The following is a 19,753-nucleotide window of genomic DNA, read 5'->3' on the forward strand; positions in this document are numbered from 1 at the left end:
GTGTGAAGGACAGCAGGGAGGCAAACACAGAGGTGCTTGTCTGGAAAGGTAACGAGTGAGCAATGGGGACCATCATCACAGCCCGTCAGAGGTGGGAGTGAAACCTCAGAAGAGATGAGAGCTGATCAGCTGGTCACTCAGCTCAGCTACTGCAATAATAGGCTTTTCTTAATGTGAGCTACATAGTTCATCTTTCTTTTACCAAATGGTCATGGCAGCTGGGACTCTGCTTTCTCAAGCAACAGTAAAGTAGCAGTTCACACCTCTGTCGGGTTGGACCTTCCTCAGAGCTTTATTGTGGCGTGAAACAAAAGGTATTCCCCTCAAGTGCTGCTGCCTGGCTTCCCAGGCCGAGTATGGGTGCTGGTGGTGGGCAGGGACTGCAGCTCCAACAGGAGGTGTTGCTGCTATTTCTGTGTGTGTCTGTCATGACAGATGCACCTTGGGGTCAAAAGAAAACTTTCACGCTTGTATTTCAAGCCCCTGCTTATATTGTGCCTCCATTTAGGTACCCCCTTCCCATGTTGTGTGAACACCTACATGTTCTATCGGGCTGTGTAACCATCCTGGTTTGCGAGACTGCAGGGAAGAAAAACGTATATTACAAAAACCTCAGTGTACAGTTAAGGCTATAGTATTAAAATTTTAGATAGTGTTTGAATGTAGCCTAGTGTTAGGGAGCGTGACTGTACCTGATGGTGGTTAAAACAAGAAAGGGCTGTAAGCAGTCTGTGTGTTCCCTAAGCAGCACTCTGTGTGAAATACCAGAGCACTGCCTGGCAGGTCAGGGAGGCTCAGTACCCTGTGGAAGCAACTGGAACCAACGAAGCTGGAAGGCAGGAGAGGACCCTCTGGCTCTTCAACAGTTGTCCCAGAGCCAGCATTGGCACCCCTGGCAAATATACCTCTTTTGTGTATTGCCACCTAGGGACGAGTGCTGAGGAGAAGGGTAACAGAGGAAAAGCAGTAGTGTGAAAGCTGTCAACACTGTGTGAACAATGTCCCCATGTCTCATGAAAGGAGTAAAGAGGGGGCGTGGAGGGGAAATAATCTTGAAGAGTTGAATGGTTTATTTCAATTTGCAAACTTCTCTCTGTGACAGTTTCTTTAACCCAGCACGTGTTTATCAAAGATTAACACCAAAAAGCCAGTAATTTGTTTTTGCTCAGTAAGTCATATTTTTTCTTCATAAAGTAAATGCTGTGGATATTTTTAGCATTATGTAGGTTTTTTTCCTTGATGATAACCTCAGACAAAAATAATCAAATCTCATGCTTTGGGGATTAATCTGATTTCCTGCAAGGGTACAGATAGAATTTTTTTTTCTTGTGTACCATTGTACAGGTTTTACTGTGAGAGTGGATTATGGCTTTTCCTCCCTCTAAAGCATCAGGTTTTCATCCTCACCAAAAATGTAACAAACACTGCTTGTGGTTGTGGTCTTTGGGGGCAAACTATGCCAGCACAGACTTAAATGTATTTGGTGCAGATGTATAAGAAAAATAGACCTGCAGATTTAAATAGTGTGGGCGTGAGTCTGTTGATATTGGGCCAATATTACTGGTGACAACACAAGGATTTAAGGAAACATTGTAATTGTATTGGGCATCTGGGGAGGTCTGTGTGGAAGAGAGAAGGGGACAGGCTGTAATATAAGGCTTTAAAACCCTTCCCTGATTTGCTACAGATTTCCTTCTGACCTTGATTCAAGCACTTGCAGTCCATATGTTACTGATTTGAATATCTTTTTTATTTTTAATTTTAAAGGTCTGATCTGTGACTTCTCTGTGGCGTACTAGTCAAAATGCCAAAGTATTGAGATGCATATATTTCCCTGTTTTGCAGTGTGAATGTTACCATGAGGTGATGAAGCCCAAGTAAAAGAGAGAAAGAGGAGGGAGAGCTGGTGCCAAGCACAGCTGCATCCAGTTCCAAATGACTGCTGAGGGTGGGCTCTGCAGGTTGTGTTTGGTCTGTAGAAAGTGGGTGGATTTAGGATGCACAGTTCCCCAAACTGATGTGAAGCAACACAGGGATGTGCCCAAGTTTGGGACCCAGAGCAGGATAGCCATGGCTGCAAGTTGCACCAATCCTGCCTCCGACCCCAAACTGGCAACAACTGGGTATAATTTACCTTACTGAGTTTGTATCAGTTTAGTAACTTCAGGGCAAGGAAATCAGCTGGATCAAATCCTGCACTAATACTTCTGATTTCTAAACAAATAAATTTTTGTTTAGAATAAATATAAATAATTTTTTCACCACTACTGGTAAGCCAGGTCATCCCAGAAGACCCTCAGCACAGACACCTCTCAAGACATGGGTCTTGTCCCTCTGACTGTCCCCAGGGTCTCACAGCATGAGCACTGATGTTCCCCCCCTCTCCCCTCTGAATATGTATATACATACATTTACAAATACACACTTGGAGACTACAAAAGCAGCAAATGTGATAATGTGATCCAACTGTTCAGTGCTAGGCTAGAAAGAAGTATTTTTCTGCCATTATGTGAAAATTTAGCGTGACTGGAACAGAGTCTGCATTTGATTAGGCAATTTAAGAAATGTAAGAGACTTCATACTGTAGGGCAGTGCTGCAAAACAATTGCTCGGAACATGTTCTAAAATTGGTTTGCCTTCACCAGATTTCCATGTGTTTCTGCACGACATCTCAAATGAAAGTATGAGCAGTCACGTGGCAAGTGACAACAGTTTGGTATTATGGTAAATAAAAACAGAAGTTTAAACAATTACTTGAAATCCCGAGTAGACTTTGAGATGAAAAAAAAAAAGGCAACAAACCCAAAAACAAAAAAGAAAAAAAAAAAAAAAACTAACTAAACAAAAAAGCCAACTCTTATTACTTTCCAGCCTGGGAAAGACATTTCATAACACATCCTTTCACTGGTGTGGTTAATCTTTAATGCTTAACAAGAGAATAGTAATCGTTAACTTTGAGCTCAAGCTTCCTCCAGGTTTTCATGCCTGTATTTTGTACATGTAATTGATTGTGCCCAGGAAAGTGACGGAGCACATGCTTTGCATATCCAAAGAGGTAACTGGGTGGCCAGCTACCAGATTTGTCTGTGCAGAAAAACCAAAACTAGTTAAAAACGCCTTGTTCCCCACTCTCTATAGGCAGTATTCCTACAGGCAAGGCTGGCTGGCCATTCCAGCCCTGAGAATGGCATACTGATAGTACCAGCACAGTGCTTAAGATGCTCTGATGTGTTTCTTGCCAGTTGATAGTCTTCTGTCTCTCCCCTTGCATTTTCCAGGAGCCATTTACTTTCTCTCTGAAGGGGGAGCAGTGGCAGCCTTTTCCCTGGCAGTAGCAACTCAGGCCAGCAGGCCCCATGCTCCAGCAAGGCATGGTGATGCAATGCTGGAGGGATGTTTATAGCAGGGGAGAGCAGTGGGTGGAAAGAAGTGATGCTTTCTGGAGTGAGGTTGACAGAAACATTGTCTGAGGCACAGCCTGTTGAACAGCAGATGTGCCCTCTCCACAGTGCAAATCCCTTTTTATTTTGCCTGTCCTGCTTGTTGGGATGTATTCTTTCCCCCAAACCTCCCTTCCATTTCAGAACATCCCATTCACTTCATCCCGTAGGCCAACCCTGACCTCCTGGGCTCCAGCCAGGACTAAAATGGGCAGCACTTATCTCGGGGATCAGGGCTGGAGCACTGCTCAAGGTGCAGGCTGGAGAGACAGCAGGGCTCTCAGACAGCAGGCCCGGGGCACTGCCAGCAACTCACCCTGGCTGTGGCGTCAGCTGGACTTGTGCAAGTTGTGCCTGAGACCTTCATTATGTCCTCACCTGCAAATACTGGTTTATACCTGTCTCAGAGTTGCCTTATCAGATGATGCCTAATCATGCTGAAATGAGTGGCAGTTTTCCTATGTAAATCATGTTCTGTAGGCTTGCAGGAAGAATACTTACTTCCTTCACTTCCAGCTCTCACTCACACTTGTGGCCAACCCTCCTTGAGGGAGGAAAAGTAATACTTTGGTCTAGGTTTTTAGGCTTTTGTTTGAGGCCAAGGGGGGCAGTTTGGGTTGTTCCCAAACCTGCATCTAAGCCTGTGTGTAGTACTGTAAGTAATTAGATCTTTGCCATCATGGCTTAAGAGTTCTTGCTAGTTTTCAGGATAAAAGTATTTCGGTCTGAAACACGCTAATCAAAAGCACCAGACACCTCTGACCCAGCTGGAGGCACTCAGGACTTCACCCCGATGAGCCACAGCTTCTCTCCCCAGCAGGGGGGCTTTGCTTTCCTCGGGTTGGGGTCAGGGCAGGGGTAGGAACTCATGCTACCAGTGCTGCCCATGGCCAGGAATTAATGGAAGATCAGTGCCAAGAGTATAGAACAAACCTTGAACATCACTGCACTGACATTTGCTGCACCAGTCCTTGGATGCTTTCATGAATAAATTTAGTATATCCTAGGGCAGTCCCAGTTGGGCATGAGCAGTTTGAATTAATGAAATGCAGGTCTGCTGAAATGGTGAATCCAGAGCACTGCTTAAGTTAAAGTACCTTGCACTCCATCACCAATAGCTCAACCTTGGCAAAATTTCAAGGGAAGGATGTCCTACAGGAGCTTTGCAAAACAGAACAGATTTGACCATAGATGTGAGCCGAAATCAAAGGTTGGTTTCAGCTGAAGCACTTTTGTGTCACCCTGGTAAGGGAAGGTAGTTAACATTCACTCTCAAAAATTAACTTAAAATGAACATAATTGAAGCAATCACTTACAGTTTGTTGAGCATTTTATTTCCTTTCCTGCTGAAACTACCTTGTGTTCAAGTAAATTTTTGATCACAGGAGAATTTAGCCCTCAAAGTGCATCTAATCAACCACTAAACACTTGCATCATTAAAAGTCACCCTATCCATTTTGCAGGCATTCTGTCAGCTCATTCTGGAGTAAGAGGGGTATGCTTTCTGCAACGTTCAAAGCGTGCAAACAACTGAAGTGTAGCTGGCAGTACCATAAGCCAATTAAGATGAAAGCTGTGATACTCAGTGGTAGGGTTTCATCACTTTAATATTAAACTATCTTTTTTTACTTAGGCATAGATCAAGAGGTGTTAATGCAGAATCCTTAAAAGAAGTCAAGTATTATCTTAAAATAACAGACCTGTTATTTGCACTTTCATGCTCAATTAATATATCTGCTTCAAATATCCTAAATTTTTTCTTCAGAGCTGCAGACTTTAAGGTTGTTATAGAAAGTCAGGAGGGCTATATACAGCAAGTTTAAATTTGAGTGTACCTTTATAGGACAGAAACAGGTTTTATTACCTATTTATTCATACAAAATCATGCTGTATGTTTCTCAAAGGGACTACAAGAATTAAGTACGTCTCTTTTATTAAAACCACAAATATTTTTCTGTGCTATTTGATAATTAGCTGAAACAATCTGTCACCAATTTCCACAACATGGATTTATCACATCATAGACAATCTCCAAGATTTGAATGTACAGTAAACCTGTGTGTCAGGCATTGCCTTCAGGAACTTTATTGAAGTCAGCCTTCATTAGAAGAAACACATACTGGAATGACATTAAAAAAAATTATAAAGAAAATCACACTTGCATTGATGCTGGCTGTTGTATCCCTGTTTAGGGAGGATTTAGCACACTATAATGCAATTGCATCATTGGAAAACCTATGTATAGCTATGACCTAAAATGGGAATCTAATCCCTTGCTTCTCGTATAATAAATACTGATACAGATTTTTAAGGCAAATGTTGTGTTCTGTGTGGAATACTTTCTGGCTTGTAAGCAAATGACTCATCATACCCATTTCACACAGTAAGACACAGAAGAAAAAGACCGAAACCAAAAAAATAGAGGCAGGACAAAGAGTAGTTGGTTCCCTCTCTGGAGTTCAAGCCATTAGACCTTGGGCCATGCTGGTCTTACATTTTGACTCCAGTGATACAGAATGGCTTCATTTTCATGTTTTGATTACCAAAACATTTTTTGACCTGGTTCCCCCGCTTTGTGGCTCTGCTCTAGTTATTTTATTCTAGTCACAGCAGGGATTAGGTATCTGAGTGAATATTCTCATGTATCTGTGATTGCCAATGCATACATTTCTATGAGTGTAGGGCGCTGCTGAAGACAGCCTGTACCACCTTCATATATTTTCTTCTGAATGTTTTATCTTCTGAAAAGATTGACCTGGTTGACAAACCAAAATCGAGCAACAACCTACATTTCTTTACTAGGTACAAGTGGAGTAGAGCCCCAGTGCCCTAATGGTGAGCTGTTCTCTCTGCAGCTGGCTCAAGAAGTTGAACTTCTCCCACCTGGTAGCAGTTACCATCAGCAAGTAAACTCAGATGCAGATCCTTAGCACACTAAAGGGGAGTCACTGCCAACAGGTGTTTTAACTTCATGAAGCCCAGAATCTGAACCATACCCTTTTCAGGTAGTGCTTTTTAACCTGCTGTTAGTAGACTGTAAGTGATTTGTGCATCAAAAGATGATCCCTGAAGCTGTAGTAAACAAGATTTTTAACTTTTCTAGACTTGCCCTTTGTATCCAAAAAAAGGGGAGAGGTGCTGAACAGAAGGTCCCATTCAGAGACTAATGTAGCTTTTATTTGGTTGCAGGTGAAATCTGTGACTTGCTCTAGCCTGGCCAGCACATCTTTGTTGCTTGAGTGTCTTCTGGTTAAAGAGCCCAACTGCTCAGTGCCCTGAAGCCACTCTCTAAGGTTTCCCTGTGACCCTCACCGAGGGTTGTCTCAAGGGCTGAGTGGAAGTTGCTGAGTGTTGCACAGGATCTGCTTTGCTCTGTGTCAGAAACTGAAGTCTCAACTGTAGGCCCTGAGAAACTTGTTGAGCATCTCTGAACAAACAGCAGTAAAAGATTTTTATGTTTTGTTTCATATTAACTTTTATCTTATTATTAGAGTGGTTTCATGCTCAAGATTTCAGAAGGTGCCATCTGAGAAATGCAGTAGTTAGTGCCTTTGCACTAATTAGTGCCCTCAGGGAGCCATTTGCATGCAGGAAGGAACAGAGGACAGCAGGGATTTCCTGATCTGTCCAAGTCCAGTCACTTGGGATTGTGGCAAACCACACCAACAGAAATTGCCTAAGCTCAGCATATTCAGTTTTGCCTGTCCCCCCTCTACGTTATGGTTCACTTGTACCTTCACGCACAGAGGACATCCTTGATCTCACCTAACAGCCTGAGTCTGGTGGAGAAGGAAGACAATGTAGTCATTTACTCAGCTGTTATTATTGCAACCCTTTTCTCCATTCCTTGCCAAACTCTCCACAAGTGAGCTAACTTTTAGGATATGTCTTTTGTTCTGACCTGTCCTGAACTTGAGCCTGGATTTGCCGTGCTGCTCTCCTGTCTGTGCTTTAGCATTTTGAGAAGCATTTATTGCGTTAAGGAGATTTTTAAGATTTTTTTTTTTCTCAGTGAGTAGAAGATATTGCATCAGTCTGGTTTGAAGCCATTTTATATGTTGCTTCTCCCGAGCTGGCTGAATGCCCTTTCCCTTCCCCCCTTCTCTTTTACGTGGCAGTGCACAGAAAGATGATTGATGGAGTGTCACCAGCACGTTGTCAAAGGCTGGAGTAGATTAATGGGCAAGAAACACCAGCCTGTTCCCCTTCATGTGTGATTGTTTGAAGGCAGGCTCATATTTTAACAGAAATTATATCCTGCTTCTCTGGATTCCCCCAATCAGGAATTGAAGGATGGGATTTGTAGCTGAGATTGAAAGGTACCAGCCACAAAGAACCAGTTTATTACTTGGGACAACTGCCTGCCTTCCATTTGACCAACAGCATCTCCCTGAGGCCCATTTCAGGCAGGTTGCTCTCCTCTTAATGTCGATTTGTGCCACCAGTTAACATTTATTCCTCTAGTTCTTTGTATTTGCAGCCAACAAGTAGTTATGGCACAGACCAAGTGGCCAGAAGAGCTCTGATTTGTGACTTGCTCTCCACCATAATGGCACTGGTCACTGTGCCTGTGCTGCAAGGAAGGACCCTATGTGACCCAGAGCAGCTCAGGACCTTTGAAAAGGCTTTTTTGGTTGTTGGCCTTGGTCACAAATTCAGCCTTGGTCTGTGCCTCAATTCCCCAGCTGCAAAACAAGGATAGCAATATGGTAATTTCCAAACACTGCACTTGCCATGGATTGTTTCCTAGCAGAAACGCTAGGAATGCAATTTATAAGAGAAATTAATCAAAGACTGGTCTGAATCCTGGCTGGGGAGAAATAATCAAACCCAGAGTATGATTGTTTTCTGCATTTTCTTGAAGGTAGACTTTGCCAGCATTTTGTAATCAGCTATTCTGGTCCAAAGAGATACTTCATCATTGTTATTTGTAGTCCCCAGTAGTGGCCTCCACTAAAAGGTTTGAATGTGGCAAGAATTACATCTTTCACACCAGCCTATCTGTGTCTACCAGAGGCATACACCTGGCTGTCATAAACCCCTGCTCCAAGGGCTAGATGGAGCCCATTTTTCTGATTATCCAGGAAACAGCTGTTCTTCCCAGTTTATTCTCTGTTCAGTCTGATCTCAAGCCTATGTCCAACTAGATAAAAGCTGCATTCAAGAGCCTCTTGAAGCAGGTGCATTTCCTTTTCACATGTGGCTGGAAATCAGAGCTACTGTTAATGTTCTTGTAATAATTTTGCAAGCAAAATAACAAAGAAATCTGTACTTCTTGCCTGGCTGGTGAAAAGTGATTGCCTCTGGTTTGCTGATCCAGTCCAGCTCTCTGTCTGCTCTTCTCTCCTGTCATGACAAAGGTCTGTGCTTCATGTAGATATTTTCTTTGATAGAGATTTGTGACAGGTGATGTTCAGTTAGAAGAGATTGCAGAACATAACTATTCCTGCCCTGTGTGTTCTCAGAGTTCATCTCTGGAGTATACTGAGATGTTTCAGGGGGTTTGAGGAAGACACGAACGTGAGTTTGTTTCTGCTCTGGGTGCCATCTCTGGGGAGACACATCCTGTGAATTTACATTTACAAAACTTCTCATTCTTTGAGGGAGTATGATATGCCCCCTGAAATTTGAATCTAATTGAGAGAACTGAAACTCTCCTTGTTTACGTGGCATTTCGGGTGTTTCCTTATTGCTTTTGAGACAGTTTGCTGTGTGTTGGCCATGACAATCATGACCCAAAAACAAATTGCCCTTTTTTCTGTAGCCATTTCCTCGAGTCCAGAAGCCAGTATCTGCCTGTGTAAGGCAGGTTACATGGAAGTTTTGTGACTTGCCCCAGTGAATTCTTCCCAGGTGGGATATTGGAAGGAAAGTGAGGAAAAAAGGATCTCTGCCCATGCTTGGTACAGGCAGAACTTGTGCAGTTTGCAGGCTGTGTGTGATTTGCAGCTGGGCCAGGGTCTCTTTGAGTCCTGGTGTGTGGGCCACGAACAGCCTCATCTTCTATGCTAACTACAGCCTGCATGGCTGGGAGAGCTTCTTGCTCTTTGGCAATTTGTATTCATTTGTTCTCCAAGAAAACAAGGCTTCAGGGAGGACTTTCACTAAGCACCTTATGGATGTTACTGTGCACTGACTCAACGTACAGTTGTGTGCCTCCCCTTTCTCTTTCACTGGGATAGCAGTGGATTGGATATTTGGAGCCTGCTTTTCTTTAAAAAAAGAACCAAAAAAAAAAAAGAAAGATTGTGTAACCATTAATGATTTGTTATTGTGTCTGGGAGCCACTGTGCTGCAGGACTTTGCTCTAATGGTGCTTTCACAAGAAAGAACTAATTTGACTAACTTTATTAATTCCAGTTTGTTTTAAGTTTGCTCATTAGTAATTTAACGCAAGATGCTTCAGCTGAAGAGGCCATGTCAGGACAAGGAAGAGCAGAGGGAAAGTGCCAGGAATCATTAGTGTTTATTAACCACTGCACTCATCAATCTTGACTAAGAGCACAGCCCATTCGTTCTGGACTGGTGGACTGAGATACAGAAATATCATTAACAGTGGAAAATGCTTCTTTCCAGGTCAGTCTGTAATGGGCAGGCATCCAGACAACACCCCCGCCCCCATCCCCAAAACGTTACCAGCCTCTCGGTTGCTCTGCTCACAGTCCAGCCTGAACTGACAGCTCAGCAGCCTTGTGGAAGGAGGAAGCCCTGCCCTTAGCCAGCCATAGTATCAATTAACAAGTACAGCATTTTTGTCCCCAGTAAGCGTTGCTGAAAGGTTAAGTGTTGTTATGAAGGGGTTTTTTTAATTGCTTTTCAAATTATTAAATGATTAATACTTTTGTGCTTTGCTAGATCGGGTCTGGCACCTTGTGCTGGCAACGTGTTCCTCTCACTGCAGTTCTTGAAACATTAAAATGGAAAGGTTTCTTTTTTTTTTTGTTTAGACAAAGCATTTAATAACTAATTTCAGCAAGTGCAAGGCATTGAGCTGATGACTCAGAGCTCTGACCTGTGAATCAGGGCTGAATGAATGCCTCCAAAAGGTTGGAGGAGGGAATAATACAACATTTGCCAGGTTTCTAATGAGAAATATGACCCCTGCCCAGACCACTTGCGGTCATTAAAGATCACATTTCACTTTGAGATGTGTTTTCTTGCATCCTACCCAAATTGCAACTTGAGTAGTTACATTCTTGCTCACTAAAATATCTCTGTGGTTTAATTGGAGAAGTTATGTTTCCCTTCCCCTCTTAAAAGCTTTGTTGTATAAAGTTGCGGTGCTGTCATAATCTGTAGTGTACAGTCTATAGGGCACACACAACCCCCCCCAGTGAAAGGCTCTGAAGTTGCTTGCTTTCAACAGTATAAAATAGAATGAGGGGGAAAGTGGCATCTTGGGAACCCAATTCAACATTATCCCCTCATTTAAGTCTCTTGCCACCCTTGCAAAACATGTGACAGTGCTGTAAGGGCAACATTTTGCATTTACTGTGCACATGTGTAAGTCACTGCAGAAGACAAAGCATCAAGTGCCTGGTCCTTGGCATAAGGTCTTTGACAATGGGCATGTTAGACTGAGTACCGTGATGGCACAGCCTGGAAACAAGCACCAATATTAAAACACAGCATGGGTGTTTGGACAGACTGTGTGTGCCATGACGTTTTGTGGATAAGATTTAGGTATTTTATGGGAAATGGGTTTTTATTGGATGACATTCAGTGATAGAAGGGATGGAAAGAGATTGCGGTTTAATTAAAATTCTAATCCCAAGTTTGACAATTTTTCTTGCCAGGTCAGCAGCCTGCATGTTCTGATTCCTGTGAATTAAATGGGCTGACAGTTGTCAGCTTCTTTGGAAATGCCTCTAAATCCAGCTAAAAATTAGCAAACATCAATATGTTTCAGGGCAGCTTTGAGTTAGGGGTATGCCATGCAGCAGTTTTCCATCAGTGTGCCTACGGGAGCCTTTCCTAAGCTCCAGTTCAGTCCACTGCTGCCAGTGCTCAAATACAGACAAAATCTGCTGTAGGAAGTCACGTTTACTGTCCTGTGCAGCTGAAATCTCACTGTTGTCTTCCTGTTTTCCAGGTAGTTAAACAGTGTTTCCACAAAGGTAGTGCTCATCCTTCCCCAGCCATGAGGCTCCCTCTGCTCTGTGCCTTCCTGACGCTAATGAGCCTGTCCGGGTGCCGAGCTGTCAGCTTCCCTGAGGACGAGGACCCCATTAACGTTGTTGACTACCACTGTAAGTTAATCTGCAAGTGGTGCTAAACACCGGGGAAAAAGTTTTAATGTTGATTTTTTGGGGTTTTTTTTCCTTGGGAGATTGAAAAAAAAATCTGATTCCTTTCAAATTGAAATGTGTTTACTGGCTTTGTATCTTTAATAGAACACTTAATCATTTTCTTAAAAAAGCAATCAGAAATACAGCAATAACTTCAGGAAAAAGAACATTTGCTGACATTAGCCATCTTTTTCTCATTTATATTCAAGACATTACTCAAGGAATTTAGTTTAAACCCTTCTACACCTAGTATATACAGCTAATCAATGCCATATATTGATTCTTTAGCTCTATAATCCTGAGTGATGGTGTAGCCCATTTTTACTTGCAGATTCAAGGCAATATCCAGTATTTAGAGGACGCCCTTCAGGCAATGAATCTCAGCACAGACTGGACTTCCAACTAATGCTGAAAATTCGAGACACACTTTATATCACTGGCAGGTAATTTTCCTTCACTCAGTTCATTAGATTAAAATTCTTTTCTCTTCTGGTTTTGCATTTATGTGTAAAATTCATTTAGAAAAATGTGCAGAATATGATAAAAATTAGAATTGGGAAAGGACTTCCCAGAGAAATATACCATATCTATGGCCAGTGCATGAAAATTGGATTTGAAGGCTGCAGTTACTGTAGTTAGGCTAAAACCAATGATCAAATGCTCTTTTCCCTCTTTTATATTGCTGCCCTGCCTGATAAAAACCTCTCCTGATCGCTTTAAACTTGGACTGACACATCAGGGATGTCAGAAGTGAGGATTACACACTTGCATATTTACAGCCTGGGTTAGTCTTTAACTGAATGGGCAGGCAGAGATGAGGAGCTGGACACTGCAGGTGCTGCTTAAGGACCACACCAATAAAAATCAAAACCACCCCATGTTTCCCATGAACAACCTTCTCAGAAAATCTAAAAGCATTTCATAGGACTTTCTGGTCTAACACAATATTCTAAAAATCAGTTTAGCTTATCAAATACAGGACCATAGAATTAATGAATTTACTGATGTCTTTTTACTCTGCAAACAGGGACCAGGTTTACACTGTAAACTTAAATGAAGTTCCAAAATCAGAAGTTACTCCAAGCAAGGTGAGTAGATGCAGGTGCTGGAAAGGGAGAGGTGTTTTCTTTGGGTTTAATTTTTTTTAAGAATTTTCTATGGAAAGGAATTTCAATGTTCTTTTCTGGTCTTATTTAACAGAAATTAACATGGAGATCAAGGCAACAGGACAGAGAGAACTGTGCTATGAAAGGCAAACATAAAGTAAGTTTAGGGTTAATAAACATTATAGAAAAATTATGCTAGTATTTACTATATATGTGAAGTCTGTGATTAATACATATTATTCTCTTTTCAGGATGAATGCCATAACTTCATTAAAGTCTTTGTTCCAAGAAATGATGAGATGGTGTTTGTCTGTGGAACAAATGCATTTAACCCTATGTGCAGATACTATCGGGTAAGAATATTGCAGACGTCATTCATCTGTTACTGATTTTGCTTGCACTGATTATGCTTTAGCAAATACATCCAGTGTGATTGGGGAGTGCTTCAAGGTGAAATAAAAACAGACAGAAGCCAAGGTGCTGAATTAAGTTTTGTGGAAAGACAGTGTTGTGCTTTTGTGCCAGTGCACAAAATAGAAATGACACTATCACCCATTTATTCTTCTTCTCCAGCTGAATACCTTAGAGTATGATGGGGAGGAAATTAGTGGTTTGGCAAGATGCCCATTTGATGCCAGACAAACCAATGTCGCCCTCTTTGCTGGTAAGAACTTTTGCTTGTAATGAGTCTAAATGATTAATGACACCAAAGGAGCCAGAGAGCTTTTAAAGCAAGCACAGGAAAGCTAAAGGTGTCATGGTGCCCCTGCTCTTAAATTTTTAAAGGGCCTCCAAAGGATCAGAAGCTGACCTGCTAATAAATAGGTTACAGCAATTTGGGGAAGTGTGACAGCAAAAAAAATGGGGGAAAATACAGGCTAATCAGAATTCTCTAGATTATTAAAGGCCTCTTAATATCATGTTTTCAACTTCCGTTTTAGATGGAAAATTGTATTCGGCAACAGTAGCAGATTTCCTGGCAAGTGATGCTGTTATTTATCGCAGCATGGGGGATGGATCTGCCTTAAGAACAATAAAGTATGATTCCAAATGGATAAAAGGTAATTTGGGGAGTATTTTCCCATACACATAGCAAATGTAATTTCAGTGGCACAGGTCAGGTAATTCACAGCCAGCATGCTTTACACATATGCTACAATGTCAGCATGTATGAGGCTTTCAGTGTGGTATCATTACAATAAAAAAGCTGTTTAATGCAAAAAAAAAAAAAGGAAAAATTTTTGTTAAACACTTCAGTGAATGGATTTGCAGTAACAAAATACCATAGCTGAAATAGAATTTCTGCGAGGCCTTTTTACAGTCTAGTAGCCAACACTAAAGACTTCAGGTTCACTTAAACTCCAGTTTCAAGTTCATTTAAACTCCAGTGCACCCTTATTTGGCCATCCCAAAGTATCTGGAAGACTGGAGCTCACACTGGGTGGTGTGGGCCTGGGGGGGAGCCACCAAGTCGCACAGCGCAGTCAGTGTCGTATGATGACTGAGCAGCTCTTTGAAGTAACTTGTCCTTGCTCTTTCTTACAGAACCACACTTCCTCCACGCCATAGAATATGGGAACTATGTTTATTTCTTCTTCCGAGAAATCGCTGTAGAGCACAACACTTTGGGCAAGGTCGGTATCGTCAGGGAGCTGTCAGGGGGGTGTGAGTCGCAGCAGAAAGAGATCATCCTAAACCAGCATCAGGAACAAGCACAGTTTACAATATGAAGTAGGGACTAATATAAAGGTTGCACAGTTTTCCCATCATTATAATTTACAGGGAGGGAAATAAAGGAGAAATAGAGCAGTGCATTCTTCAACCCAAAAGCTGTTTCTGGTCTCTAAGCCTTGCTGTTAGGTGAGCTCACTACAGGTATCTTTCAGTGTGCTGTTGCCTTAACTCTTGTGGCAAGTAATGGAAAATCTGAGGGTGTTTTCATGCTTATTAAAGAAACAAAAGAAAACAACACAAAAGAAGAGTTTCAAAGAAGTTTCTCTAATGTCCCTGGATATTGAATAATTCAGTCATGCCAGTACAGAGTATAATACTCATGCCTCACCATGGAAGGATATTCTACAATAAATTATTAAATCCTTTACACATGGTTAATTAAAGTCTTTAAATCTCAATAACAATACAATTTTGAAGGGGAAAAAGGGTGGGGACAAGCTGTGAAGATGCATTTGCTTTGTGATACATTATGATGCCTGTGCACTACGAGATGAACACCGTTTGCTTTCATCTTTTCCGTGCAGATAAATGACAGCGTCCTGTTAACAAAATTATCTTTGCTGTTTTATTAACAGCTCTGAAACAAGCACTGTTTTCTTTGCATCTCTCAAGCCTTCCTCCCTTTTCCTTTCTTTTTTTGTCCTTGACAGGCTGTGTATTCCCGTGTGGCACGCATATGCAAAAATGACATGGGGGGATCCCAAAGGGTCCTGGAGAAACATTGGACATCCTTTCTGAAAGCTCGACTCAACTGCTCAGTTCCTGGGGATTCATTCTTCTACTTTGATGTTCTGCAGTCTATCACAGACATAATAGAAATCAATGGAGTGCCCACAGTTGTTGGTGTATTCACCACACAGCTTAACAGGTGAGAGATGAGCAACTTTACATCAAAGGTACTTCTCTGGTTCTCTCTTACACTGAGATTGCTGCCATTGTAGTCTGAGTTCTTGCAACCGTTTTTCTAATTTTACAGCATCCCTGGTTCAGCAGTGTGTGCTTTCAGCATGGATGACATTGAGAAAGTCTTCAAAGGCAGATTTAAAGAACAAAAGACTCCTGACTCTGTTTGGACAGCTGTACCTGAAGACAAAGTACCAAAGCCAAGGTAAAAGGTTCTTACTTATGATGTCATAACACTGTTCTTGTAAAGAGCTACTTTAAATCAACTGCACTCTTGAGTGCCTTGTTGGGTAAAACCCAAAGCAGAACTTGACACTTCAGCCATAAGGATGCTCATTAGCTGTCTGCCTTCTCTCATTAGCCAAAATACCAAGAGGAAAACAATGCTGTTCTCATTTCAGACCTGGCTGCTGTGCAAAACATGGCCTAGCAGAGGCTTACAAAACCTCCATTGATTTCCCAGACGAAACGCTCTCCTTCATCAAATCTCATCCTTTAATGGATTCAGCTGTTCCCTCAGTCACTGAGGAGCCTTGGTTTACCAAAACACGTGTCAGGTATGACATTGTTCAAAAATAACACATGTGAAAAGGAAAACAAGAAGACTTGCTGTTAATGATATGCCTTTTGGTCTTGCTAGATACAGATTGACAGCAATAGCTGTAGATCACGCTGCTGGACCCCACCAGAACTACACAGTCATATTTGTTGGCTCCGAAGCAGGAGTAGTACTTAAAATCTTGGCAAAGACCGGGCCCTTTTCTTTGAATGACAGCGTATTACTGGAAGAGATTGAAGCATATAATCATGCAAAGTAAGTATTACCAGAACATCTAAGCTTTTCATCTAGTACTAGGTACCTAGCTAAAAAAGATTATGGTAAGAGAAAGCCAGCTCATTATCACCAACATCACCACTTGTTTGTCATTTCATCATGTTCCTCGTGCTGAATAACCTGAAAATATTTGGTCACTTGCCACTTTGCATGGGTTGAATGAACAACCTAATTCCACTCCAGTGACGTCAGTGGCACAGTCTAATTCTGCCACAAGTACTTCTGAAACGTCAGAAGTATCTGCTGATGTTAAATAATCTGAGCTTATCTTGAGGGGTTGCTCAGGAGTGACCAATAATGTATAAACTACATCTGATCATTTTAAACTTGCTTGTTCTGGCACAAAGAATTTGGGAATGGAAATGTTCCAGTTAGACTCTACAGGCATCCAGTATAGGACTCCTCTTCTGCTCTGTCAAGATATTTAGGCTGACTGAGAGAACAAAGAAAATGGATTTGGATTTTTTTTTTTAGTTCAGCAAATTTGTCACCTAGCTGTAAATAGCAACCAGAAGCTGGCATTTGATAACTCACGGATTTGTTTCCAAAATGACTCAGCAAAGACTAGTAGGTTACATTTGTATATATAAAAAGTCTCTTTTCAGTATTTACACGGACCATAAATAAAACATTTACTGCACAAGGTACTACAGTCACTAAAGCAATGACCTCCCATTATTTTTGCTGAACAGGTGTAATGGAGAGAGCGAGGAGGACAGAAGAGTCATCTCCCTTCAGCTGGACAGAGACCACCATGCTCTGTTCGTGGCCTTCTCCAGCTGCGTCATTAGAATTCCTCTGAGTCGGTGTGAGCGTCACGGGTCATGTAAAAAGTATGGTTACATTCCTGAATTCCCCCTTAAAGGAAGGGCACCAACATCTCTTGGGAAGGAAGTAAAAAATGCATGATTTTTTGGTTTTTTTCTCTTGCAAGGGCATGTATTGCTTCACGGGACCCGTACTGCGGCTGGTTAGACCACGAGACTTGTGGAAGAGTTACACCAGGCATGTTGTAAGTACTCCTTTTCAAATTAGCCCAGCATCTCTGTATATGCTTTACAGACCCCATGAGCTCAAATCTCGTGCTCTTCCCTTGCACACAGTTAATAAATCTCCGTTTTTTTAAACATGTTTTTTCAGTGCACTGTGCACATAAGAGAACAGAATGCTAAAGTCTGGCCTAATTCTGCAACCTTTGGGTGAAGACTTGCTTTCAGTGGGAGTTTTACATGTGCAGGACGAGCAAACTTGTAGGAAGAGCATTTGGAAGCAGGAAGGCTGCCTGCAAACCTGAGCAGCTCAGAGAGTACAGAGTATCCCCTCCCAGGCATGCTCCCGGCCAGGGCACAGCCAATTGCAAATATGAAAGCACAGGATTCACAGTGGGAAGAGTAAGGTTGTGCCTCTGTGCTGGAGCTGGGGTGATATATATGCATACCAAAGGCATTTTGCACAAATCAAGTCTGTAATATATGGTGCATTAGCAGCTGTATCTTAAAAAGAGGCCTTTGTAGCAGGCCAGTGCAAAGTTTAACTAGTATAATTGGACGTTGTATCTAAACCCAAGAGCGTGCCCAATGGAGAAGACATGATGCAGTTGCTAAAAAAAAGGGATTTTTTTTTTTTTTCTATTTCCTGGCATAAGCACACACAAAAGAGTTTTAAAACCTGGGCTATAGCTAACTTGTGCATTTTGTGAATTCTTTGGGCCATACACTGGCTGTTGGATATGTTTCTATTTGCTGCTTCCAGGGGAAAAAAAAAATAAAAATCTCCATTTGTATCCTTACTAATACTGTTAATTGCAGGTTCTCTTTGTTTGTTTCATACAACCACAGCACTGGAGGATACGTACAAGATGTCGAGTACGGCAACACGGCGCAGCTTGGGGACTGCCATGGTAAGGCCCAGTCGATGCTGCTCCTTTGTAATGTCTCACTGTAGTCTGTGGCCACACCTCACTGTGGATGTTAAATTTCTGATGAGCTTTTCAGTAACATGATGAACACATCACCTGGTGTTACTGTGAATGTTCACAAAGCTGAGCTTTTTGGTCCTGGGTGGCAGAGTTTTTGTCTTTCCTTCACCAGTTTACAACTATTTGGGGTCTACGGCAAAGTATTGAAGAATTTATTTTTTATAAGCAGTAATATTTTAGTTTTTATTTTCCATTACTCAGGTTTGAGATCTTTTGCTTTCTTTTTGTTACTTTTTACTGATTACTTGTTCCTTTAATTCTTTTAGAAATTTTGCCTACTACAGCTACACCAGATTACAAAATATTTGGCGACCCAACATCTGGTTAGTTTTTTTTAATTTTTTGAATTAATGACCTTTACTTTCCTTCAGTTCAGCATTTTCAGCCCTTTTTTCCTTCCTTTTGCACAGTTGGCAGTCCTCCATTTTTGTGCTTTTACTCATGTTCCCACTGATGGTAAAGATAGTCAGACTCTTCTCACTCAGCACTTCACCCTGTGTAGCCGCATGTTAACAGCTCATTATTTATTGAGCCATCTTTTATTAAAGAGCCTGATTAACATAGATGACATCTTCACTGCACGAAGTCCACTAAGCTTTACTCTTTATCCCCAGCCATGTGTTTGTGAATGCCCCTATTGGTCATCTCTAGTAGATGAATGGCAGAACTTCATCCTCTTCCTCCTTACCTCTCCTTTTCTCTTTTCCTTCTTTCCCAGCAAGCTTTTTGCACAAATACACATTTTCTAAAATGTGTATTTCTATATTTTTGAAATGCTTTAAGTAGTTTATGCTAATGGCAAAAAATTTAACATCACAAACTGTGTAGCTGAATGAGAACTTGTGTAGACAAAAGTGGCTTAGAAAAAATATTGTGCATTGTCAGATGGACTTTCACATCCTTTTCTCCTGCAGTGACTTTTCTAATAGTGTTTCCAGTGTCGGCCTCTGGTGTTCTGGGACACCAGAGTGCTCCTCTGTTGAACTCAAGAGCAGAACCTGTGTTGACTTCAACAGGAGCAAGACTCAGCCCTTATTTTCCAGTCTTTGGTTCTGGAACTTGGGTCTTTCCTTTCAAACCAAGGGCACATTTCTGACTGACAAATACGAAAATAATCTATTTGTATGTTAAATTTGCAAGGGTGAAACAAGAACATTATTTTGTGGTTTGGTTTCTGACATTTTCACTTCTGTAACATGACAAATCTTCCAGATTTATTTACTCATAATGCAAGTTAGAGACTCACTTAGGAAAGCAAAACAAAACCGTGTTACACAGAAGTGCTGCCTGGCTTCATGAGTGTTTATTGACTGAATTTTCAAAGTGATATTTTATGACACAGATACAACTGAACCTTATTTTCAAGTCCTGAATTTGTGTGCTTTTGAAGTACATTTCTCAAGTCCAATCTTGAGCCATAGACCTTCATGCCTAAACCTACTGTGACAGTGAACACAAAACACTTGAGT

General features: G+C 41.6%; 1 protein-coding gene and 1 long non-coding RNA gene across 5 annotated transcripts in view; one reads left to right on the forward strand and one right to left on the reverse strand.

Annotated features, from left to right (window-relative positions):
* SEMA6D (semaphorin 6D) overlaps positions 1-19,753 on the forward strand; it is a 31,563-nt gene that overhangs the window by 5,216 nt on the left and 6,594 nt on the right. For all 4 annotated transcript variants that reach the window (XM_064668801.1, XM_064668802.1, XM_064668804.1 and 1 more), the window contains exons 2-17: positions 11,533-11,689; positions 12,060-12,171; positions 12,756-12,816; positions 12,929-12,991; positions 13,086-13,187; positions 13,408-13,498; positions 13,776-13,895; positions 14,380-14,468; positions 15,219-15,436; positions 15,545-15,676; positions 15,873-16,028; positions 16,112-16,285; positions 16,999-17,139; positions 17,241-17,318; positions 18,115-18,206; positions 18,551-18,607. In XM_064668801.1, the coding sequence (XP_064524871.1) occupies positions 11,581-11,689; positions 12,060-12,171; positions 12,756-12,816; positions 12,929-12,991; positions 13,086-13,187; positions 13,408-13,498; positions 13,776-13,895; positions 14,380-14,468; positions 15,219-15,436; positions 15,545-15,676; positions 15,873-16,028; positions 16,112-16,285; positions 16,999-17,139; positions 17,241-17,318; positions 18,115-18,206; positions 18,551-18,607 (1,795 nt within the window). In that variant the 5' untranslated portion in view covers positions 11,533-11,580. The remainder of the gene's footprint in view (positions 1-11,532; positions 11,690-12,059; positions 12,172-12,755; positions 12,817-12,928; positions 12,992-13,085; positions 13,188-13,407; positions 13,499-13,775; positions 13,896-14,379; positions 14,469-15,218; positions 15,437-15,544; positions 15,677-15,872; positions 16,029-16,111; positions 16,286-16,998; positions 17,140-17,240; positions 17,319-18,114; positions 18,207-18,550; positions 18,608-19,753) is intronic.
* Positions 11,792-15,559, reverse strand: LOC135420879 (uncharacterized). The gene is made up of 2 exons (XR_010433761.1): positions 15,488-15,559; positions 11,792-14,525 (listed from the first exon to the last, which is right to left on the reverse strand). It is a non-coding gene; the product is annotated as an uncharacterized LOC135420879 (long non-coding RNA).

This window comes from Pseudopipra pipra, chromosome 12 (genome assembly GCF_036250125.1).
Source record: "Pseudopipra pipra isolate bDixPip1 chromosome 12, bDixPip1.hap1, whole genome shotgun sequence".
Lineage (NCBI taxonomy): Eukaryota > Metazoa > Chordata > Aves > Passeriformes > Pipridae > Pseudopipra > Pseudopipra pipra.